The sequence below is a fragment of the Eubalaena glacialis genome, chromosome 1, assembly GCF_028564815.1.
Source record: "Eubalaena glacialis isolate mEubGla1 chromosome 1, mEubGla1.1.hap2.+ XY, whole genome shotgun sequence".
NCBI classification, from domain to species: Eukaryota; Metazoa; Chordata; class Mammalia; order Artiodactyla; family Balaenidae; genus Eubalaena; species Eubalaena glacialis.
This window is the reverse complement of record NC_083716.1, coordinates 9588226-9612908: the sequence shown is the minus strand read 5'-3', so window position 1 is coordinate 9612908 and position 24683 is coordinate 9588226. Positions and strand designations below refer to the sequence as shown.

General features: G+C 49.4%; 1 protein-coding gene across 1 annotated transcript in view; it reads left to right on the top strand.

The window, feature by feature from the left end:
- Positions 1-20179, top strand: part of LOC133089170 (transforming acidic coiled-coil-containing protein 2-like) — a 50866-nt gene extending 30687 nt beyond the window's left edge. Inside the window, exons 9-15 of the mRNA XM_061187533.1 lie at positions 6014-6157; positions 6620-6696; positions 10210-10253; positions 15847-16007; positions 16226-16332; positions 16727-16847; positions 19959-20179. Of these exons, the coding sequence (XP_061043516.1) occupies positions 6014-6157; positions 6620-6696; positions 10210-10253; positions 15847-16007; positions 16226-16332; positions 16727-16847; positions 19959-20024 (720 nt within the window). The 3' untranslated portion in view covers positions 20025-20179. The remainder of the gene's footprint in view (positions 1-6013; positions 6158-6619; positions 6697-10209; positions 10254-15846; positions 16008-16225; positions 16333-16726; positions 16848-19958) is intronic.
- The last annotated feature ends 4504 nt before the right edge of the window (positions 20180-24683 follow it).

Below are 24683 nucleotides of genomic sequence, written 5' to 3'. Positions count from 1 at the left end.
CTAAACAGGACAGATAATTCATAACCTTTGAGGTTCTTTTTTCTTCCTACAGAAATCATTTGCTTCGCTACTAATAAAAAATAATTTGCAACTTTTCTGTTTTCTACAAGTTAACATCTAATTATACTCATACTGGATCCTAGTCAATAGTGAATAGATGAAAACAAGACCTTCCTGAGATGTCAGATGACCCTTAGGCCAGGGTCAAAAGGATTACAGAAAAGCAGTCCTTTTCTGCAAGGGGAAAGCGTAAATATTTTAGGCTTTGTGGGCATCTATTTGATCTCTGTAACAACTACTCAACTCTGGCACCGCAGCTCTGCTAAAGCAGCAGCGGACAACACGTGAATGAATGGGTGTGGTGGGTTCCAGTAAAACCCTTTTTACAGAAAAGGGCAACAGGCCATTTGACCCATCGCCATAATTTGCCAACCCTTCTCTAGGGTAGAGTGTGATAGACAAGACCTGCAGAAATTGTTTCGCTGGCTTCCAAGTTTCGAGTAATTTTTCTTAACAACTGGAATGTGTTGCTGATGACATGCACGATGGAGCGTGGTCCAGGGAGGTTCAGCCCACCCCCAGGGCTGACGGGTGCGCCTGGTCTCTGAGGAGCCGCCTCATTCCCTCTCCCACACCCCACCCCCAGGTGGCAGCCCGGTGAACCTGGGCTGTCAGACCAGGACTGGGCCCCAGTGTGCTCTGTGGCCCTGAACCAGTTGGTGAGCCTCTCTGAGCCTCAGTTTTTCCATCTGTGACAAGAGGCTAATAGCAGCGAGTTTGCACGTTGCTGTGAGGACAGTAGGTGACGTGCAGAGAGCCTAGCACACAGTAGGTGTACGGTCAATGAAAGCTGCTGGGAGGTGACCTTCACTTGTGCCTCTGTTACCTGATGAGACTCTCCCAACATCTCTCTTCGGACAGTGGGTCCAGGTCCCATTTTACAGATGTGGAAAACGGAGCCTGGGAACCAGCCCAAGGCCTGACTGTGATTCACTGACCTTCCGGGAACCAGCACTAGAATCTCCATATGGGAGCTCGTTGCCTGTACATCTCAAGTAACAGCTCACTTGGCAGAGGGTCCCGTGCTCTCTCCCGTCACTTGTCCTTGGGACAGGATCAGGAGTTCATCTGCTGCCCCTGCCCTGTGGGTCCCCCACATGTGGTTTCCCTGGAACCAAATGGGGACCCTTTTCCAGAGACATCTCTCAGTGAGAGAAGATGGTCATCCCATGGGTGTCCAGACTGGGAACATCGGTTGTTTACAGGAATGTAAACACCGATTGCTGATGTCCTTGTTCTTGTGGCCAACCCATAAACTTGGGTTTAATTTCCGTAAAAATGAGATTTTTAGAATGCATTAAGCAGTAAGGATTTTTTCCCCATTAGATTTATTTCTTGATGTCCTTGGGTAGTGGCTTAAACACAGAATGAATTGCTTGACATTTGGTCACTATAAATACAGTTTATTCCTGTCCAGAAGTCTGAGGCAGAATTGAGCATGTTCTCAGTGGTTCCAATTGAGTATAAGGTGTTCAGGACTGCCTGATACCCATGCCTCCTTCTCAGAGACGGCCAGCAGTTGACTTCCCGTCAGTTAAAGCCTGTTCTCAGACCATGTGTCCCGATTTTGATTGAAAATACTGTCACATGAATCTACTGAGTGTGGTTTGGAGAGACAGCCCCCGCTCCCTCCTTATGTATTCCAGAAGGGCGTGTTAAAAGAATTATTCCATAGGGGTAGAAGTGTCTTGGAGTATGAGGAACATTTTTCTCTACCATAGGAACTTGTACCGCTTTTGTAAGCAGTATATTAATCTAGTGACCTTGGCCCATGGAAAATAGATGCTCCTTTCTGTAGCTCACCAGACCTAGGGTGGTCCATTTACCTGAACCCAATTGGGTTTCTGTGGGTTTCTTGCTGGTGAGATGCTTGATTACCCCTTAGCGCATTGGAAACTGCTGATATATAGAAAGAGAAGACAGCAGCTGTGTATCCAATTTGCTCTTTTTTCTGCCCATATGTTTCAGTTGCAGGCGACCTAACCCAGTGTTTCTGGCAGCATGGTCTTAAACTGTTGCTAACACAAAATGAAATCACTTGGAATGAAAAAAACTCATACTGAGGGGATGAAAAACGTCATGAAATACGATGGGAGTGATTTCTGGTCGCTCCTGTAAGCAGCTTCACTCACGTTTCCCTTCAGACTGAGGGCCAGCAAAGCCAGCCTTCCAGGCACTGCTGTGCGGTTTCCTGTCTCATTAGTCAGAAAACGTTAGAAATGAGGGAAACTCCCCAGGGGCTGGGGTGTCAGACTCCTTATTGTTTTCCTTCCACACACTTCTGGTGGAACTGAATTCGGTTGTGTCCTCCTAGTGGGGGATCTGACCAGGTCACTGGCTGTGAGGTGCAGCAGCCCTGAATTCACCGCTAAACCAGGGTGGATAGAACCTAAGCGTTCCATCTGTATGGCTTTCCGAGGGCTGCAGGGCACAGGGATGGGTTTAATTTGTGTGTATAACAGATACTGGTTATGGCCCAGTATCTGGCCTTTTGGGATGAGGGGGACCCTCTATAAAGAAGGAAGGATGTGTCTGGGTAACATAGGAACAAGGATCATACAAATGGCAAGCTTTGGGACCGGCGGAGGTCCTAGAAACAGGCTCCCCTGGAAGGGAAAGGGTATCAATCTTCAGTATGTGATTCCTCCAGGAGTCCTGGCCCATAAAGGAAGATGCCTGGGTTGTCGCAGCATCAGTGGGAGAAGGAATCAGGTCTGGGGCAACTGTATGGTTGGTGAGCGGCCTGATAGCATAGGTTCCTTTTCTCATTCTGTGTCCGGAAACCACCCACCCCGGACATTTACCCAGGTGTTACCCGAAACCCACAAGAACAGTCTGAAGAGCAGTGACAAAGGGCTGGCACGTGGGTTTCAGCTTATTTGCCAGTTTCAAGAATTTGTGGTTATCGTCTGCAGCCTGTGTTGAGGTCTGAGGCCATGTCTTGACCCAGTGGGAAGGAGAGGCCAGTCGGTGCTGGTGGCGCCTCCTGTGGGGAGTGGAATAAGGGCACGTATCAAGTGCCTTCCTCTTGTTTGCCATCCTGAACTTGAGACCCGCCCCTTGTCAGATTTGGATGGGGCGGCACCGGGGTGAGGCTGCTCTCTGCCTGACCTGGTGCCACGTGGCCCCGACACCCCCCAAGCGCCCAGCCTGTGTCTATGCTCCACGACCTTGGCCCATGACCTGATCTCGGCTTTTGGGCCCTACCCCTGCGCCTTCTCACTGCTCTCCCACCTGGTTCCCGGGGACGGCGATCCTGCTTTGGTCCAAGACATGGCAGCTTCCCCTGAGCCTGGCAACAGCGGGTTGGGCACAAGGAGGATTGTGAGCCTGGGTGAGGGACAAGACCCCCAGCCCCTGGCTGCAAGTCCAGAAGGACCCCAGGCATGAGGTCTGCAGTCCTGACCCAGGTGACGGTGCCCCAGGGGTCCCCGCAGGGACCAAGATTTGAGGGAGTGGAATGAGAGGTTGGACGTTGGTCCCGTGCTGAGTCGTGGCCATTTCACATCTCAATTTGTGATTCTGGTGGCTTTTTGGTTTCTCTAAAGTAGCAAGTGGGAGGTTATGAGAGAGAAACAAAGCTTAATCTAAGTCTGATCTTAAAATATCATCAAGAGACAAACCTATTAATTTCAGCTAAAAACAATTCTTGGTTGTAAGAGAAAACCAGGGTGTGTACCTTGAATTGCATTAACATGCAGATACTCTGGTAGTAATTCAAATGGATTCTGAAGTCATTATGTTTCTTTATTGAAAACACCAGGTGGCCAGGATGACCGGTGATAGTGAATTACAGTATCTGGTAGTAACCATTTGCATTTACTTAGAAAGCTCATTATTTTGTTTATTTTTCATCCCCTTCCTTGTTTTACAAAGGACATTAGGCAGCTTAAAGATCATTAATTCCTGCACTGGTCATATTTTGTTTCTGCCCAGTATGATAAAGTTAGTTTTAATTCATTTTCTCTTGCACTTCAGAGAGCTGGTTTATCTTGGGTCAGAATTGAATCTCATTCTGGGAAACGATTTGGCCAAATCTTATTTAGATCCTCAATTTTTTCATCATCAGAGGGACCAGGATGAGTTGGATGGTGTCTAAGGTTCTTTCCATTTTGAAACTTTATTCTAATTTTTTTCAAAGAATACATTATTTTACTTAACTGACAGGAACAGAAGAGGATTTAAAACTCCTCTTCAGAATTTTGTGTTTTTGAACTTTCTCGATAAATGTAAATACTGAGTCTTGGTGTCTACATATAATTTTCTATTTACTTCCTGAGAAGTTTCCCATTTGACAAGTAGAACCTTGAAAACATCTCAGACGTCAGAGATTAACGCCTACATGGGAGAGGCTCTGCCCTCTGGTCTGGCGGCCCTCTTTCTTCCGAGAGGTCAGCCTGCCTGCTCCTGAGGGCTTTAAACTTGTGTTCTGCTCAAATGTCCTGTCACCGAAGATCCTGGCATCCCACTTGACAGGTGGGCGTGTCCCTGGGGTCTGGTGCTCCCCTCTGACCAGCAGTGGTCATTCTGGTCCCATGTGAGAGTTAGCCCAGATACTCAAGGCCAGGCAGGGGCAGTGACACCCACGCAGCAGACGCTCGCTTCCAGGGCAGCCTACGCCACTTAGTCCGTCGTGCATGTGTACAACTAACTGGTCCTAACTCGGTGACCTCCATCCAGTCCTATCCATTAAGCTTCCACCTGCGTTTTCTAAGCCGTCACAAGTTCATTGTCTCTGAGGCCACAGTAGGGTAAGCATGCCTGTTCCCGTGATTGAGGAGAGAAATTCTGCTCAAGCACCTTCGGGTCACCCCCTTCCCAGTTACCATTGGTTCTTTCATCTCCTCTGCTTCCGTCTACAAGATAAGCCCTCACCGTTCCTTCCCCACATCTCTGTCTTTCTTCTACACTGTGGTGTTCTGTTCACGGCTCCATCTCTTCTCATAAATTTCCCAAAGAAAAAGCAGTTGCCCTCCGCCCATTACACCCCCATCGCTTCACGTCCAGTTGGACTCTAGTAGCCAGGGTGGAGGTTTGCCTTGGCAACCACGACGGGCCAGGAGGTTAATGAATAGGACTGAGAGTGTGATTGGTTTGCCATTTCTTTCGCAGTAGAACTAGATTGACAACCCCGCTGCACTGGTTGACGATGCTCCTAATGCTGCATTTCGGGTGTGTTGGGAATGGCTGAGCATTTGTGCAAAGGGAGGAAGAGTCAGCACAGGCCTCTCCTCCCTCCCAGGAGGCTTGTGACTGTCCAGTGTCAGTCGTGGGGGCAGGGAATCACACCACTCGTCGAGGGTCTTATCGGCACAGGTGGATGTCGTCAGTGATCCAGTTTTCAGTTTTCCCGCTGACGCTGTAACTCCAACGTACTGCTTACCTTTTGGCACCCAGAAACTAGCTCGTTGAAGGTGATGTTGGTTGAGAGCTATGGTAGGCCTTAAGCTTTGTGTGAATTATATCCTTTCAAATAGAGCTAACCAATGTCCCCTAAGTTGAAATGTGGACACGTCTTACAAAAATGATCGGATCTGTGGTTACTCAAAACTGGGAAAACATAGAGTAGAATTCAACACTGTTCACCGTCAGGCTTTTATTTTGGAAGTGGAGCCTGCTGGAAGATGACCTTGGTTCTTATGCGCTGTGCCTAAATGCCTCTGCGGCTGATAAATGGCAGTGATAAACGGGCACCAGACGTGCTTGACTCCAGGGCCTGGGAGCTGGGGAGGCGTCCGCCATTAGCCCCTTTGTCAGCCGGTGCAGGTGCAGAATGATAGGTTTCCGTAGATTGTATCTGGCATTTCCCCATCCATTAGTCTTAGCATTTTCTCATACTTTTGATGTTCTTTGTTTCAAAACCATACAACTGACCCATTCATGAGAGGATGAATGCAGTTCTCTTTGTCATAAGATTAATGTTAACTTTTTAAAATTAAAAACCATTCCACAGAGAGAAGCTGCTCACCCAACAGACATCACCATCTCCAAAACAGCCTTGTATTCCCGCATCGGGACGGCCGAGGTAGAGAAACCCACAGGCCTTCTGTTCCAGCAGCCTGACCTGGACTCCGCCCTCCAGATCGCCAGGGCAGAGGTACTGTGGCGTGTGTGTGGCTCAGAGAAGGCAAGGCCAGCTCTGGGTGCCCTGGGAAAAGCTCTGGGTTCTGGCATTTGTAAATAAATGTATGTACCCACAGTCCACAAAGCCAGCATCTCTGGACACAGACTTTCTCCTCTGACCTCTGCAGGCAGAGACAGGCGGCAAACCGTGGGTTTTGATCTTGGACACTATTGTTTAACGAGCCTTTAGGGCCTCGTTTGAGTTACAACAAAAAAGCACATGCCTTTTAGTTGCTCTCTTTGGGCATTGTGAAAGTCTCATGTGTGGCTTATTTCTATCTCATGCTCGGGGAAATTCTCTAAATACAATTATTTGGTGTAGCAGGTTTTAATTCCATATTTATTTAGTGTTTCCTTGTCTTGGTGTATGAATTGCTCAGATCTGAATTGACTCATCTGGGACTAACCTTCTTCCTCTTCTTCTCCCTGATACTAGATCATAACCAAGGAGAGAGAGGTCTCGGACTGGAAAGATAAATATGAAGAAAGCAGGCGGGAAGTGATGGAAATGAGGTCAGTTGTGATGCTTGGGCTTCCTGGTACCTGGGGGATGCTTGCCTGTGGTTTGATAACAGCTGGAGCTGGTGTGGCCCATGAACAGTGTCCTCTATAGAAGTTATCCATTATTCCACAAGGTTCGTATTTTCACAAAAGTATTCTTAGGGTATTACTGTTATTAAAATACCATGAGCATGAGTCACATAATGCAATCGAATAAATATATGTACAAGGAAAAACAAATCTCCTTCCCACTCAGCCTCTGGTTCCACACCCTTCAGGTAACTACTATGCACCATTTCTGGTGTATTCTTCCCAGAATTTTCCATTTCTGATCCCAAATGTGTTAAGGTATCTATGTAGCCTCCACTTTTCTTCAAAAGTGGAGTGTAGAAATGTACATTACTCTATACTCTCTTTTAACTTAGTGTAACTTGGACAGATTTTTATACATCTTGACCTTATTGTTCAACAGGTGCTTGACAGTCCTTTTAAGGGTCTAACATAATTAATTTCACCAGTCTCAATCGATAAACATTGAGGGTGTCTCCCAAATGTCGCTTGAGTGATTTATTTTCATTTGCTGCCTATTGTCATAGAAGTATGACAGCTACCACATGGTAAGTACCTGCTGTGTGCCAAGCACTGTGCTTTTGGCTGGAGACACACAGTCTGTTTCTTCCCACAGCTGTCGAGGGGATGGTCAGCCCCGCTTGAAGGCTCAGAGAGGTTAGGTGACTTGACGGAGGCCCTGGAGCTTCTAGTTAACAAGAACATGGATTTGAATCCACCTTTCTGACTCTGAAACCCAAGCTCTTTCCACTGTACCCAGCGGCCTGCCTCTTGCTTCCACTCCTCATGTGCCTTTTCCCCTTTATTTCCTTTCTCAATTTATCATCTTCTTAGAAACTAAGAAACCATCTCTGGGGCTAGAATTTACCCTTGGGATGTGACTTTTAAAACTATATTGTAAGTGGCGTTTTTAAAGCAATTTTGGCCCAAACCTCTGCTCTGACCCTCCTGGGTTAGCACATCTTGTCCAGGGTCTGGATGCTGCCGGGTCTAAGAACTGCTCGTGGCGGGGCGCAGGGGGCATAGTTCATTTTCCACATACCTGCCTTTCCTCAGCACGAGCTGAGGCAATTGCAAGAGAAGATATGGATTCAAGCACAATCATTTTAACAAGACAGAAGGTCTGGCACTGTGCCAAAAATACATAATAGGCTTCATTTTAAAGTCTCAAAGTGTGGGAATAAGAGAATGAATGCATTTTTAAACATTGGTCGAAGAATTTGTACATTTTTAGTACACTTAATTGCAGTAGTAGCTGTTAGCTAATTATCAAAATCATATTCCTGGCTACCGTTTTAAGTAATAAGCAAATGTTTAGGTGATCATATCCCATTTTCTAGGTCAAATGGTATCTTCCTGAAAATTCTTCTGTTAGTTCCATCTTTCTGCTGACAGTTTTTGTGATCACTTCTGGAGCTTAATCTTAGTGCTGTTTCACATTCAAACTGAGGCCCTGTAGTTGCATTATTTTTAAATCTCTTTTATCTTTTTTTTTTTTTGGCTAAGGGGGAGTGGGGGAGGGAACCGGGTGGCTTTGGTTTTTTGCCTGCACTCAAGGTGAAGGCAGGACATATGGGGAGGCTGGAAGTTCTGTCTCTGATTCCTTTTGCTTTCCTGGGAGAAATTGTACCTCTGGGGGCTCCAGGGAGTGCTGTTTGCTAACTGGTATGGTGGGATTTCAAGTGTCACCAGCTGGCACAGAGGCACTAGTTTTTGGTGCCCTAAACGTCAGCCTCTGGAGCCAGACCAGGTGGAAGTCAGGCTCTGCTTCGTAGCTGCTTCTGAGTCTGTTTCTTTTTCTTTCTTTCTTTCTTTTTTAATTGCGGTACAGTTGTTTTACAATGTGATGTTAGTTTCTGCTGTCCAGCGGAGTCAAGTAGAGTTCCCTGTGCTATACAGCAGGTTCTCTGAATCTGTTTCTTAACTCTGTGTCTAACTTTCCTCATCTGTAAAATGGGGGTAAGCCACAGTGCCTGGAGGCAATGGAGCCGAAGGGTTATAACGAAGACTCCAGAGTTGATACCTGGGTTTGAATCCTAGCTCTGCCACTTTGTAGCCCTGGGATCCTGGAAAGGTTCCTGAATGACCCTGTGTAGCAATTCTAGGGAGACCACTTCTTTGGCCCCCGGTCTCCTAGCACTTCTGAAAGGACACGTCCCTTACTTGCTGTGGTCCCACCTCTGCCCTCAGTGGTGGTGGGTTTAGATGGGGCAGCCTCAGAGATTCATCACTGTTTTGTGATTCAGGGGTGCCAGGAGGGGTTGTTTAAGCACAGAAAACATGAAGTGTCTCTGTGTAGGATTCAGAGAGAGAATGCAAGTGGGCTCATGTTGTGGTTGCCTTTCTTGTGGTGGGTCTGCCCTTGGGTGAGGCAGTGACCTTGGGGCCAAGGTCAAGAAGCCAGGGACAGACACCCAGCAGCTGCAAGGCCTTTAGCCTTTGCAAGAGTGTGTTCTGCTGTCACTGTCGCTTTTAACTTCATTTAATTCCCACCCCCCAATCCTGAAAGTCAAGGTCTAAGGTAATCCTCACTGTACCAGGCAGTAAGCTGAACCCTCAGCATCCATGACTGACTTGGCCAAATCACACAGCTCGGAGAGGCAGGGTCACCTGCAATCAGGTGCTAGATCTGTTGGAGGTTAGTAGCTCTTGGTTCTCTTGTGGATTAGATAATGTAGGTGAAACCCTCAAGTCTTTTTTGAGAGTTTCCTTTAATCCTATAAGCAAGGGATCTTAGTGCTTTTGTGCAGCTTCTCTTTATTGAGCCTACCCAAGAAGTGCTACTGTTTCCTCCCCTGCCACTCCCCACTCAACAACACAGGTGACTAAGAAGTGGTCCCTGGGCCTTGAGGAGCTTCCACTCAAGTACTATGATGTATGTTTTGGAAGAAGATTCAGATAAAATGTTATGGGGTTCTAAGGAGAAATCAGGGAAGGCTTCCTGGAGGAGGTAGCATTTGAATTGGACCTTGAGAAACAGACTATGACAGGTGGAAAGAGAGAGGTGAAGTGAACAACATGGGCAAGGCCGTAGAGGTGAGAAAGCTCAGAGCAGACAAGAAATCATTTGTTCTCACTGAACCACTGTGTTCACGAGATGGCGTGGAAGGAGGTAAGATTGATGAGGAAGATCAGGCCCAGGTGACAGAAGGCTTCGACTGTCAGGCTGAAGGTTTGGCCTTATTTTTTTTCTCAGTGGGCAGAGGGGAGACAGAGAAGGTTTTGTATAAGGGAGTGATTTGATCAGAGTCTTGCACTAGGAAAATGAACCTATTTGGGTGTGCAAGAAGAGGGCTGAGGTTGGAGGGGTCCCTAGTAGTCTGAGCCACCTGTGACCCATAAGACTTGTCCTCTTAGACAGTGGTCAGGCTGTTGATATCCAGCACATGGGCTCCCGCGTGAAATTAAAAACCATTCTGTGGTCACGGTTCCAACCTATTTTCACTTCTCTTACAGGAAAATAGTGGCCGAGTATGAGAAGACCATCGCCCAGATGATAGGTGGGTGTCCTCACTGGTGGGGGGCTCAGGCCCGCCCTGAGATTTCTGAACTTTGGGGAGGGCTTTGAAGGTAGAGACTCAGAGTGTGTTCCTCTCAGGCTCCTCTTAGAGCATGAAGCCCTTTAGGGAGGGACCAGTGCATCCCAGAACGTGGCTCTGCCCCAGATCAGTGAGTCTAGGGACCTCCTGGAAACACCTGCCAGCATGTGTGTCCCTTAGCATGAATTATTCATGCCTGTGGGAAGCCGTGGCTGTCACTTCAATGGCCACCATTTGACCCAGCCAGGATGGCCCACCTCATGGGGAAAGAGATTTGGGTTGGTTACTAGGATATTTGGGTGATTTTTTTGCTCATGGGAGAGAATCAGATCTCTATAATCAAATCTCTAAACCCTAATTTAGTTTAGACACAAGTGAAAAAATACCCGACTCGGCCTTTACACAGAGGTCTAGAACAAGGACAGTAGAACACGTGGCAGTCCAGCTGCCTATCCCTATTAACTGGTCACAACACTATTTCTCACTGAGGTTGGACACTGCCTCAGAATCCATCTTAACACAGCATCCCTGGCAGCCAGTACTGACAGATAACTTTGGCCTGCAATAAAAGAAGGCCTCATGTTACAAGTTATACACGCCTGGCTCTTTTTTTTTTTTTTTAAAGAAAAAGTGAGAAAAGGCCTTGCAGAAGTTCCAAGCCCAAGTCTTTTCACTGATGATCATCATTCAAAAATGCTGTTATAACTCTGGGTGCGAGGTGTGGAATTTTTGTTTATTTGTTTATTTGCTTAGGTCCATGATAGCAGTTTTTTTAAAAACCTTTTACTCCAAAGGACATAAGCTCACTGCAAACCACAGCTTGATGCTGTTTTAGCAGGTGACCTCTCGTCATCTCAAACGTTTGCATATGTCACACCACACCTCTAGCTTTTGCCACAAGATAAATATGACCGCAGCCTTGGGAACAGTGAAGAAGCTTCCAACTGAGTGCTTTCCATTCAAAAAAGCTTTAATTTTGGTTTATTATAATAAAGACCATTTCTCCCAGAGCTCAAGGGGAAGCCCATTGGGATCTTTTTAAGGATCAGCCTCATGGTGTATGCTTTCTATCAAATGAAACCTCTTTGTTAAATTGGTATAACATATGGATACATATGGATGAGATCAAAAAAAAAAAACAAACCCTTGGAACTGAAACTGCTGCTGAAAATGGTCAGAAGGAAGGATTTATATCTTCCAATACACATTGTTTGGCAACCTTTCTGCATCCTGGAGTCTTGGGACGTGAAAATGTCACTCAGACCTACATGGCTCATCTGGAAACACCCTTCTGCATCTCAGAGTCATACATTTTTATTTTTTACTTTTGATGATGACATTTAGGCCAGTGTTGAAGAGGACATGAGCCTTTGTCCTGACAGCAGGCTGCCCAGAGCAACCAAATGTCCTTGCTCAGCTGGCAGTTTGATAGAAGCAGACATTCCCTCTTGAAAACTGACAGAGTCAGCGTCTCTAGTTGACATAGTGGCCTGTCCTTGTGGTGACAGAAAGAGTATTGGACTTTGATGCTTTCCACGCTGCAGGTGACAGTAGTTAGAACAGTGTTTTCAATTCAGACACGGTCTGAGGAGCGTGTGGAACCCCGACTCCAGGGATTAAGGCCACACATGCCACCCCCCTATCCCCACCCCCTCCAGGAGACCTGGTGTGTTTGGCCTGAGAGCCCCTCTCTTCAAGAGCTGTGAAATTGCCCCTCTGAGCATTTTCCTGTTTGGGGGTGTTTAAGCACTCTCCGGGTGGCTCTGCGAGACCCCCTCCCCAGCGTCCCTGGCTGGAAGCAGTGCTGTCACTTGGGGTGGCGCCTCATGGTGTATCTGTTCCTCATCGCCCCCTCCCCATCCTCACTTCCTGTCCTGTTCATCACCCACCTTCCCAGAGCTGTTCTCATCCGAGAGGTGGCATGTCTGTGGGTGTCATCCGTCAGTCACTTGCAGGTCGCCAATTAGGGCCACTGTCCATTTCAGGGTCCTCGTGTCCTTGCCGAGGATGGTGTGGGGCTGTGGCATGGCTGGGACTCACTGTAGCTCTGGGCGGGACCTGCCTTCTTTTGAGGCAGGAAACACACCCATGTGTCTCATCTGGATCCCGTATTTTTCGTCTCATTTCCGCTCACCCACCCGCCATTCCTCATGGAAAGGGAAACTCAGGCCCAGAGAGCTTGCAGTTCAGGGCCCAGAGTGGATGTAATAGCATTTTGAAGTTAAAACCAGCTTCTACCCAGCTTCCACTAGCCTTGACTCCAGGCTGCCTCCCTGACCTCTGTTTAACCTTCACAAAATGCTCCATGTCAATGTGACATCTGTCCTGCCATCACTGTCCATTCTCACCGTATGTTACTGAAGAGAATATGTTTCATTAAGTTCAAATATTGACTACTCAGAATTCAGAACAAAAGGGGATTTCTGTGCTTTCTGCATTCCAGGTTGTTGCAATTGATTTTTTTTTTTCCTGCTTTCCTAACAACTGCCCTGATTATCTGTTTTGCTTCCATTTTCCGTTGCTTCTTGCCCTTTGCTTGCAAAACAAACAGGCAAGCCTGGTAAGTAAATGCTTTTTCACCTAATTTGACACCCGCCCATTGCAACCCTTATTTGTTTGTTTGTTTTTCTATTTTTGTTACTTTTGCTTTTGTGTTTTGGCTGCATTCCCCACATGGTTTAATAGTATTTCGCCTGAAAAAGCCAGAAAATCTCCAGGGCCATTGTTTTATTGTTGTGTCTAGAGCATCTTGGGTTTTGAGCTGATTTCCTGCTTTGAAGCACCTAGCAGCATTTGTAAGTTATGAAAAAAGATGTGTGAAGCATTCTCTCCTCCTCCGTCTCCCCCGGGAACAGGGAAATTCTATTTTTACAAGGGTTATGGGGGGAGGAAAGGAAGCCTGAGGCGGCCTAATCTCAGATCCAGGAAATCAGATGGACTCCGTTTGATAAATGGCTCCTTTACCAAGCCAAGTGAAATGTATACATGGCGTAAAACCAACCCAGAATGTGCATTGTACAGCTTGCAGAGAACTAAGGAAGCAGCTAAAATTCAAAGAATAAAAACAAGCATTTGGTTACTGGTGGAACTTTGTAACGCCCTTTCTTTTAGGAGTCTAGATGTAGCAAACAGATTGCTGGCGGTTCTGTTCTTGCTATATGTTAAAAAGCTCAGCCCCCTTTGTGGGTCACTGCGACTTGACATCATACCAGTTCGGGGGAGGCAATGATGCTGCTGATAACGGGTCACTGATACTGGGTTCTTACTATGTGTTGAGGGCTTTATATTTAATCTTCTCCCAAATGCCATAAGATAAATACTATGATCCCCTGTTTCAGGTGTGGAGGACAGAGCTGAAAAACTCTGCCCAAGGTCACACAGCTGGGAAGTATCAGAGCCAGGTCTGGAATGTGGGCTCTCAGACTCTGGCTCCTGGGTCTTCACCTCTGCCCTGGTAGCGGGATCTCTGAGAGGCAGGGTGGGAGGACCTCAGGCATCTTCCGGGCCCGGGGTTCTCCAAACGTGGTCCCTGGACCAGCTGCCTCAGCATCGCTGGGGACCTTGTCACAGATGCAGATCCTCAGCCCCACCCCAGACTGACCTAATCAGACCCCGCTGGGTGGGCACAGCCATCTGTGTGTGAACAAGCCCCCCGCTGATCAGGATACACGCTCACGTGTGAGAAGCCCCTCATTTTGGAAATGAGGCCCTGGGACCTCGAGGGAGGACTTATGAGCAAGTTTATGGTCAGGGCTGGAGCCGAAACCAGGATGTGGCCCCCTGTTCTGTGCTCTTCCCTCCTCCCCACACCCGAGAACATGCCTGACGTCAGGATACAGAAAGATGCCCGTCTATCGGGAATCTAAGGGAAAAGAACCCAAAGCAACATCTCCCCACTTTTAAGGGAGCTACATCCTTCCAGGTCCATTCCTAAGAGGCTCACGTGGAGATGCAGTTATGAGCACAGCCTTGGGTTTGGATCTGGATCTGCTGCATCCTCAGTGAACAAGTGACTCAGCTTCTCCTGTCGGAGGGATAGTAGAAATCTGCCGCAAGGCTGTGCTCATTCATTCACTGCCCGGCTGCACAGCGTGTATTGAGGTGTCCTGTGAGTCAGGCACTGTCCTAGTTCTGGGACAGAGCAGCGGACAAAACAGACTCAGGACCCTGCTCCCGGGGAGTGTGCCTTCTACACACACACACGTGCACACCCACACGTCTGATTTCACAATACGGAGTGGCCACCGCTAGGCCACTCAGAGGAGGCGTTTCCCACACGGGCTCAGGGATGGCGCCTCTGAGCGAGGCGGGAAGCTCCGGGCTGGCGTTCCCAGCAGAGGCGCAGCAGTGCTGAGAGCAGAGCATGTGGGGCAGGGGTTTGGATTTTATTCCGGGGCAGAGGGAAGCCCCTGGGGTGGGGTGACCCGGCTTGGACTTCTGGAAGCTCAGCCTGGCTGCCGGGTGCTGGCTTAGGAGCATTGAATCAAGATAACAGTCGGTCCGGCGCCCAACACATGCAAGAGCCCGGTACACACTGGCCGCTGCTCTTACCATGGCTGTGTCATCATTTACAGCTGCTGTCTATCCTGCGGCCCAGGCACCCCTCCCAGCTGACCTGGGGCCAAGGAAGGACAGGAGCTTGGAGTGGGGCTTCCCCTCACCTCCGCCACTCTCTGCTGTCAGCAAAGTTCCAGACGGTTCAGAGCAAGTGGTTCCTTGCCCACCCAGACCAATGATGGATTGGCATACAAATCATAGACAGCTCTGTGCGGTCGAGGGACTTTTCTATAGAGTGCCCAGAGAAAGCCTTTCCCATCAATATGAGGGGTTTTCAAGGGGTTCCAGGCATATTCGCTTGCAGTGGCCCACAATGCAGTCCCTTTCACCAGGATCAGCCACTCTGAACTGGGCCAGAATTTAATTCTTTGGTGCATACCTGAGAAACTCACTTTGACAGAAATAGCTCCCTTTTCCTGGGAGTTAAGACACTTGCTGTATCAAAGGAAATGTCCATTTTTGTGTGGAGCAGAATTTCAGGGCCATGGTTATGTGGGCTTTGGGTTCATGGGATGTTTTAAGGATGAAGAAACCTTTTTTCTTTTCCAATGACCATCTGTTTAGCTTAATAACACTTAAGAAGGGAGATTCCCTCCCTCACAGCTCAATCTACGGCACCTTTTAATCTGGCTCAACACAAAATTCAGTAGCGATGTTTTTACCTTATGGATCGGTCTGTGTGCTGTGAACAATCAAATAGAACCACCAGGGTCTCTAAGGTAGATATTTAGGAGGTTGCATTGATCAGGTTAAAGAATGCTGGTTCATTTCCATCCCATCTAATGTTGCCCAGGCCCAGGTCTGGGATGCTGGAGCCGTGGATTTTGTTCCTTTAGAGAGCTGGATGGGCTCGGGGGAGTGGGTCTGTCTCAACCAAAAGCCAAGGTCTGAGATTGCTCGCTAGTCAGGCTGAGTTGCATCTGAGGCCTCAACCAGCCCCTGAGACCAGGTCCGGAGCCCACGGGCCCCATCATTTTGTTCCCGTGTCTCCTGCCAGAGGATGAACAGAGGGAGAAGTCGGTCTCCCACCAGACGGTCCAGCAGCTGGTCCTGGAGAAGGAGCAAGCCCTGGCCGACCTGAACTCGGTGGAGAAATCTCTGGCCGATCTCTTCAGGAGATACGAGAAGATGAAAGAGGTCCTGGAGGGCTTCCGCAAGGTGTGCTGATGTTCGCGGGCAGAGCGGGAGGGACGCATGTGGTGGAGGAGGTGGAGAAGGCTGGGAGGATTGCGGGGCGCTCGGGAAGGCCGTCCCTGTAGGCTGGGGCGCTCGGACCTGGCTGTCCGGGGTTACACCCGCGTCCCAGAGCGCTTGGGGTTCCCAACCCTCCTCGGCATTTCTTCTGTGGGCTCGACCCCTGTCCTCTGTCGAGTCAGAATGAAGAGGTGCTGAAGAAATGCGCGCAGGAGTACCTGTCCCGAGTAAAGAAGGAAGAGCAGAGGTACCAGGCGCTGAAGGTCCACGCGGAGGAGAAGCTGGACAGGTAATGCCCCCCCCCCCCCCGTTCTGCTCCCAAGGGCCCCTCAGCAGCCCCGGCCGAGGCAGGCTGGGAGCTCCCGGCACCCCTGCCATTCGCTTGGGCAGGCTGGTTAATCCAGCTGTGTTTTTCAATACAGTTCAACATAAGAGCGCACTCTCCATTCGCATCCATTTTGATAAATAAGGGATGCGTGTTGTAATTTCCAGGGTACCCACTGGAAGCACCTCGGCATCACGGGGATGGGGGTTCTCATGGGCTCCTGTGCTCCAGCCCCCATCAGAAAGAGCTGGAGCCAGGTGGTTGGCTCCCCCTGCCCAGATTTGGGAGGAGGAAAGCGGGAGGCATCTACGAGGAAGGGTGATCATTTCTGAAGCCCATCCCCGCCCCGTTCCTGCAGGGCCAACGCTGAGATCGCCCAGGTCCGGGGCAAGGCCCAGCAGGAGCAGGCTGCGTACCAGGCAAGCCTGCGGAAGGAGCAGCTTCGAGTGGACGCTCTGGAAAGAACGCTGGAGCAGAAGGTAACAGGCCCAGGCGGGCTGGGCTGGCCAGACACTGAGACACACAGAGGCTAGGCTTCCTGCACCCATGGCAGCTCCGGGACAGCCCGCACGTCAGGCACTCCCGAGACAAGTTCGTGCTTCATGAGCATGGCCTCCCTCTCCCTCTGGAAGATCCAGGTTAACGCAGCCCTGAGGCTGGCCTCTTTTCTGCCTTTCTGGGAATCGCCATTTTTCGTTCCTTTTCAGCGTTCATTCGTCAGATATTTGCTCAGCACTTGCGGTGTGCCACGCATAGTACTTTAATCTCTGCATCCAGTGAGCTTACTAGTAAGTGGATGGTACCCACAGGCAACCCCCTGGGCAGAGACAAGCGGCTGCTGCAGAACATGGGCAGCGTCAGGGTCAGAAGGGCCCCCAGGTGTCCTCTCATTTTCGCGGATGGTGGGATCCTCCTGAGGTCCCTCAGCTTGTCTCCAGATTTCCCGATTTCCAGTCAAGTGCTTGGACCACCTTAAACACCGTCTCCCTGGGTGTCCAGATGAGAAGCCACTTCCACCCAGGGGTGCTGTGAATCTGATTCTGAGTGAGTGTGCGCCAGGCAAGCTTCCTCCCTGGGTGTGCTTGCAGACATGCACCCCCATTCTGGTTGATTTACTGAGCCTTAGGATTCCCCAGGATGGGGTCATCAGAGGGCCCAGTGGCCGGGGGTAGCAGCACTTCACATGCATTGGGGTCTTGATGGGCGTTGGTGAGGATACTTTATAGGCAGGTAGCAGCAGGAGCCCAGGGTGTCTCCCAAATGGCCTCTGCTCCCCTAGAAGCACCCATCCAGGTTCCAGCACGGCTGGCTGGGGTCCCCAGGGGTTCTGGGCCAAGCAGTGCTAACCTCTGCAGTGGGCAGGTACCACCTCTCACGTCACCTGCATGGTGTCAGGGAAAGAGCCCGGGACTCAGGAGATTCAGGTCCCTGCCCCTCCCTGCCATCCATCCTGACCCTTGGCAGGCCTGACACTTCACCTCGGTTTCTAGGTTTGTAATTTTGGAGGACTAAACCGGTAGATCTTGAAGGTTTGAGATTGTTCCCTCTTGTTTCCATCAGGGTATGATGGTGTTTAAATTGCATCCTGATGTTAGCTAAATCAATAGAGCTAAAACCAGGGTCAGGAGAGATGCTTTTCAAGGCACCTGGCCTGTTCACATGGTTACAGCCGCAAAGTGAAGGTGATTGATGCTCGGTTTTCTGGCAAACTAAAAGACAAGGAAGAAAGCAAGTTGGATTTGCACTGTTTTGGATAACAGAAAAAATACAAATGTATCTGCAGACATAGTTTTGTCTTAAACTAAGACTCAGGAAGAAGGGGTTAACCACATGAGTTCTTCGCTAAATGGCTCTAAGTGGCATGGAGGGGGTGGTCTCTATTTTCAAGAGATTCAGAAGCATGATTTCCCCCGAGGGCAGCTCTTAGGTGACGGCGTTGGGCATTTCGCCCAGTCGGGACTTGATAAAGTGAGCCGGGACTTTTGCCCAGTGAGCTGAGCTCCGTGATGGGGCAGTTTCCTGGGCGGTGGGCTGATGGTGCCAGGATAGAGCTTGGAGAACCTCCAAGAACTGATAGCGAGTGGGTCTGCTAGTGCCTCTCAGCATGCCTAATACATAAAATAGCCAAGCTGTATAGGAGCCAGGCCGACCTGAATTTGCATTCCAGGTTTGCTACGTCTGACCAACTGTGTGACCTTACGCACAATGCTTAACCTCTCTGAGCCTCAGTTTCCTCACTGAAAAGTGGGGGGATAATAATGGCTACCTTTAAGGGACCGTGGGGAGCACAGAGTGCGACCACAGGGCCTAGGCTGGGTTTGCATGGTGACCGGCACGTGGTAAGCGCTCCAATAAGATGAAGAATCACTGTTAGCAGCCCCAGCAGTGGCAGTAGTGGCGATAATAGTAATTTCAGGATTAGTGGCTGGTCCTGCAGCCCATGCAGAGTCCCATCTTCCAACAGGCATTTCAGTGCCTCAGGGAGCCGAAAACTCTAGACGGGCCAAGGCCAAGGGGATGTTCCAGGTGGGGCTTTCTCCCGGCGGGGCTGGTGGCAGGGCTGCAGCCAGGACCGAACCTCTCCCCTGCTAAGGAGGGCTGATTCCTCCCAGGCACCGGCTCAGTGATGAGTGGCACCTGGAGCCCAGCCCGGTTACAGGGCACGTGGCTCCGGGCTGGAACGTGTCTTAGGCCCCAAGGTTTCCGGGGAAGGGCCTCAGTACAGCCTCAGGGCACAGGCTTGTGATTGACTTGCCTTCCACGGGGACCTCGAGGAAAAGCTGGCTGCACAATGTTCTGGGGATACCGGAAAGATCTCGCCCCCTTGGAGAGGACCCTTCAAGATTGGCTGCTGAGACAAATCAGCATCAGGCTCGACATTCAGTCCATCTGAGAGCTGAGCCACTGCTATCCAGATGGAGGCGTCGCCCCGTTGGATCCCGTTCCTGGAGAATAGACAGTGTTGTTGGATCACTGGTGCGAGATGAACACGTAGTTGGCTCCTCTTGATGGGGCTTCCGAGGACGGGCAAGGTGTGACTTGAGGAGCCCCTGAAGACGTCTTGCATCTGCCCTCACCTCTCTCCTCGGGCCCTGTATCCACAGCACCTCCTTACCTGGCATCCTCTGAATAATGCTAGCGATCCCATCCAGGTAGAATTGCTCATCCCCTCTGGTGGCATTTCTCAAAAAAAGCCACCATCCTTCTGTGCCCACATCCATGGAGGCAAATAAACGCAAGAGAACCAATACTAGTTAAGCCTTTACTATGTGCTGGTCACCGTGCAGGGAACTTTATATTTCTTACCTCATTTAATTCTGAGAGAGACAGATGTTATTAACCACACATTTGAGATAAGGAAAATCGAGGCTCAGAGAGGTTGTGTAACTTGCCCAAGGTCACACAGCTAGAGCTGGGATGTGCAGATTGTTTGGCTCCAGGTCATTTCTTTTGCTGCTTTAGATAAATTCAGGGGGACCAGGTGGCCTGGAGGACCCCTTCCCCCTAAAAAGCCCAGTGACCATTCTGACTGCCTTGATTTCAAACAACCAGGAGATTTCATCAACCTCTTTTTTTGTCTTCATTTGCAGAATAAAGAGATAGAAGAACTCACCAAGATTTGTGATGAACTGATTGCCAAAATGGGGAAAAGCTAACTTCGAACCAAATCTTTGGACTTTGACCATTGCGTGCAATATGACCGTCGGCACACTGCTGTCCCTCTGGTTATGTGGACAGGTTCTGTTTTCACTTTTTCGTATGCACTACTGTATTTCCTTTCTAAATAAAGTTGATTTGATTATATGCAGTACTAAGGAGACTATCAGAATTTCTTGCTATTGGTTTGCGTTTTCCTAGTATAATTCATAGCAAGTTGACCTCAGAGTTCCTGTATCAGGGAGATTGTCTGATTCTCTAATAAAAGACAAATCGCTGACCTTGGCCTTGCCCTTTGTACATGAGTTTCCAGGGTGAGCGGCTTTTGGATTTAATATGATCATGTACAGCTTGCAAAGGGACTCTTGCCTTAAGGAGTGTAAACTTGATCTGCATTTGCTGATTTGTTAAAAAAAAAAAAAAAGAAAATGCATGTTTCAAATAAAATTCTCTATTGTAAATAAATTTTTTTCTTTGGATCTTGGCAATAAGTGTGGCTGTGATTTATTTTCTGGGAAAGGTTGGGTCTTTTCTCACCTTTGTTAAATCGTATCAGATTTGGCCTTTCACTCCTCTCTGTCTGGGCTCATTTTTTTTGTCCACAGATTTAAATAACATTTCCTTTGTTATCGTGGCTGTGTTTGTAAGATGAAGCAATTGAGAAATATTGACTTGCTACTTAAATAATTGAGTGTGTTGAATTAGCTTAGATTTTGTTTTTACAAATTCTCTTGGACTTTAGAGGGGCAAAATCTACTTCCCTTTATTGGCTCAAAGAGGTAGCAGGCTGTCACTCTTCCTGTTCATTCCTTTAGTCTGTGCAGATCAACCCTGAAATGTTGTCCATTCCTCTCCAAAGGAATAGGAAACGGTGGCAATTCACAGTGGATGACAGGTAATTAAGCCACTTTGGAGATGAGGGATATGTCTCCCTTAGATTCCCTAACTGCTCCTAACTTTCCCAGGGACCCCAGCTTGAAGGGTGGGTGTATAAGGGCAGTGAAGGGGTAGGGGAGGTGTCCCAGTTTCCCAGGGTGGCCGTAACAAATCACCACAAACTTCGCAGCTTAAACAACAGAAATTTATCCCCTCGTAGTTCTGGAGGCCAGAAGTCCAAAATCAAAGTGTAGGTGGGGTTTGTTCCCTCTGGAGGCTCTGAGAGTCTGTTCCATGCCTCCCCCGGCACCTGGCCGTGGCCGGCAATCCCTGATGTTCCTTGGCTTGTAGCTGCATCATGCCAATCTCTGTTTCCGTCTTCACGTGGCCTTCTCTTCTTCTGTCTCACATCTGCATCTCCGTTCTCTTATAAGGACACCGCTCTTTGGTTTTAGGGCTCATGCTGTATCCAGGATGAGCTCATCTCAAGATTCTCAATTACAACTGCAAATACCCTATTTCCAAATAAGGTCACGTTCACAGGTAGTGGGATGTGGATGTATCTTTTGGGGAGGACACCTGTGGTGTGGGGTATTGGCTTGGAAAGCAGCCCCAAGCGCCTGATGGCCCTGGGCTTGAATGCCCCTCTCCTGCCCAGCCACAGTGGCTAAGGGATGCTCCCCTCCCACAGGCCCACCCCACCCCTAGCAGGGCAGGCCCTGTGCAGCCTCAGCTGTGGGGCAACGGGGTGGGGTGGGAGGGTCTCTTCTATAACGTACAAGATAGATGAAGCTCAGCTGTACCAGGCAGCCCAAGGAGAGGAAGACACAGCCTGCCTTCCTGGGAGAGAATCCCCGCCTCTCGTCCCACTGTCACCCTCACTGGACACTGGACAGAGACCCTAACCAGGGCAGGGCTGTGCCTCCTGCCGCTGCCCAGCAACCTCTGCTTGGTCCAGCCTCTGGGTACACCACCCAGGGCTCAGCCTCCCCCCCATGCTCGCTCATCCAGACCAAACCCCCCTTCCACCCCGCCCCCAGATTCTGACCTCGGTTACCTTCTCATTCCTATCGCTCGAAAGCTTTAATTTTTTTTTATTACTTAAGTAAAACATTTCCATCGCTAAAAATTTAGAAGTGCAAGTAAGAAAAAACCCTCATAATCCCCAAACCAAGAAATGCTATTAATGTTTTTTAAAATTAATTATTTTTGGCTGTGTTGGGTCTTTGTTGCTGCGTGCGGCCTTTCTCTAGTTGCGGTGAGCGGGGGCTACTCTTTGTTGCAGTGCGCGGGCCTCCCGTGGCAGTGGCTTCTCTTGTTGCGGAGCACGGGCTCTAGGCGCGTGGGCTTCAATAGTTGTAGCACGCCGGCTCAGTAGTTGTGGCTCGCAGGCTCTAGAGCGCAGGTTCGGGAGTTGTGGCGCACAGGCTTAGTTGCTCTGCGGCATGTGGGATCTTCCCGGACCGGGGCTTGAACCCGTGTCCCCTGCATTGGCAGGCGGATCCTTAACCACTGCACCACCAGGGAAGCCCTATTAATGTTTTTATGCTCATATTTCTATGTCTTTTTCCCTCAGTGTATGAAAGACTTTTTATGAAAGTGGATTATTTTAAGTTATGTGGTGTCACACCGACACAGCCATCTGCAGGGCCCCTGCATAAACCTTTTTTTCACCTAATACTATAATGTGGCTATCACGCTATGGTAACTCTTATATAAATAAATATAGCTGTTTGTCATCATTTTGAATGGCTCCATGTCTTCCATGGAACCAAAATGTATTTAACCAACTGCCCACTGATGGACATTTATATTGTGTCCAGTGTTTTGCTATCATTATGCACGCAGCTGCAATGAATTTCTTTATGCGCATATGCTTATGAATGTGAGTCTTTCCTCAGGTTAAATGCCTAAAGTGGATAACCTGGGTGAATGTCACTGTCCTCCAGCCAAAGGCCACCATAAACACAACAGTGGTTAACAAGTCGGGTTTATTGCTAGTTGCAGTGAGGGAGGATGCCCGCCAGGGGGAGCTGTGGGGAATCTCAGTAAGTGGGTCTTAGGAGGCCTGTAGATACACAGCATAGGATTTGGACTTGGGTCAGGTGAATCTGGGCAAGGCTTACGGAAGCAGGGCTTTGCTCCGTATTGGAGGTGACAGGCCCAGAGTGAGGGATACCCGGCTCCCTGAGCAGCTCCTTTCACGTAATCCTTGGCCCTGGCGGGATGCTGAGGTTTCTCAGCAAAGCCTCTTTGCTTTCCAGGACATACCACGTGAAAAACTGAGCGGGACAGGCGCTGTTCCGATGGGGGCGGGGGTGGAGATGTGCGCATGCGCAGGGCATGTGGGCAGGAGGAAGGATGTTTACACGTGAGCACCGGCGGGGGCTCCCTTGAGGTCAGTGCTCTCTAGCTCTTTTTTGTTTTTTAATTTATTTATTTATGGCTGTGTTGGGTCTTCGTTTCTGTGCGAGGGCTTTCTCTAGTTGTGGCAAGCGGGGGCCACTCTTCATCGCGGTGCGCGGGCCTCTCACTATCGCGGCCTCTCTTGTTGCGGAGCACAGGCTCCAGACGCGCAGGCTCAGCAATTGTGGCTCATGGGCCTAGTTGCTCCGCGGCATGTGGGATCCTCCCAGACTAGGGCTCGAACCCGTATCCCCTGCATTGGCAGGCGGATTCTCAACCACTGCGCCACCAGGGAAGCCCCTCTCTAGCTCATTTTATCCTTGAAATATTCTGGTGAATGGGAACTATTTTTATTTCCATTTTACAAGAAGGAAACAGAGGCTCAGAGAGGTTAACCCCAGGGACTTGGCTGAATCACTCAGCCAGGAGATTGGATCCTGGTTTCTTCAGTGACTGCAAGGTCCTTTGCTTTCCCCAGGCTAACAGATTCCTTCCCAAGGAGGTCGGAGCAGAAAGTGGTGGGGAGAGAAGGCACAGGGCAGGGAATGCGCTCTGGTGCCTGCCGTGGTCCTCACGTCCATTCTTTAATTCATCTGACTGGTGTCTCTGCCTTGAGTCTGGGCTGGCTTCACTATTGTTTTTACGGGCTATGAAAACCCTGCTCTTTGTTCAATGGATGGGAAGGTAGTGGGGCTGCCCCAGGTGTGCTCTGTTAGGCTGTCGTGAGTGGCTTTGCTCTTCCTGGCCTTTGTGTGTTTCCCTCTGCAGTCGGTGGACCCGTGGCACCTCCCCAGGCTGGTGGCCAGGCTTCTGGGTTCCCTGGAACAGCAATGGCAGAATCTGGAGAATTCACAAGTTTTTTTTTTTTTGAGTTTATTAGGAGCTGGGAAAAACAACCTGGAGATCAAAAGTGGTAGGACTAGACAAAACCCAGACTCCTCGGCCCCTCCAAGCCCCGGGAGGTCTGTTCCCTGCTCCCCTTCTGGCCTCCTGTCCCAGGTTCCCACCCTATGGTGCAATCAGACTGCATGGGCCTTCTTCACTCCAGCCCAGCATATGCTGTTCCCTCCACCTGGGACACTCACCCCTGGCCCATCATCCTATCACTCAGCTAATTCATACCCCCTTGGCGCTCATCCTTGATGTCACTTCCTACAAAGAACTCTCCCTGAAGCCCCAGGACTGGGTTGGTGTTTTAAAATGTAGGTTTTATTATAATTCAGGTAGGATGAGGCCAACAGATGAGGAGACAATTGCCACAGAAAACATAGTTTGTTACTCACAGTTCCCAAGGGGAGGGGAGCAGGGCCACATGGGAAGCACTCGGTAGGGTCCAGCAGGAGCCAGAGGGAGAAGGGGGAAAATGTGGGCAAGAG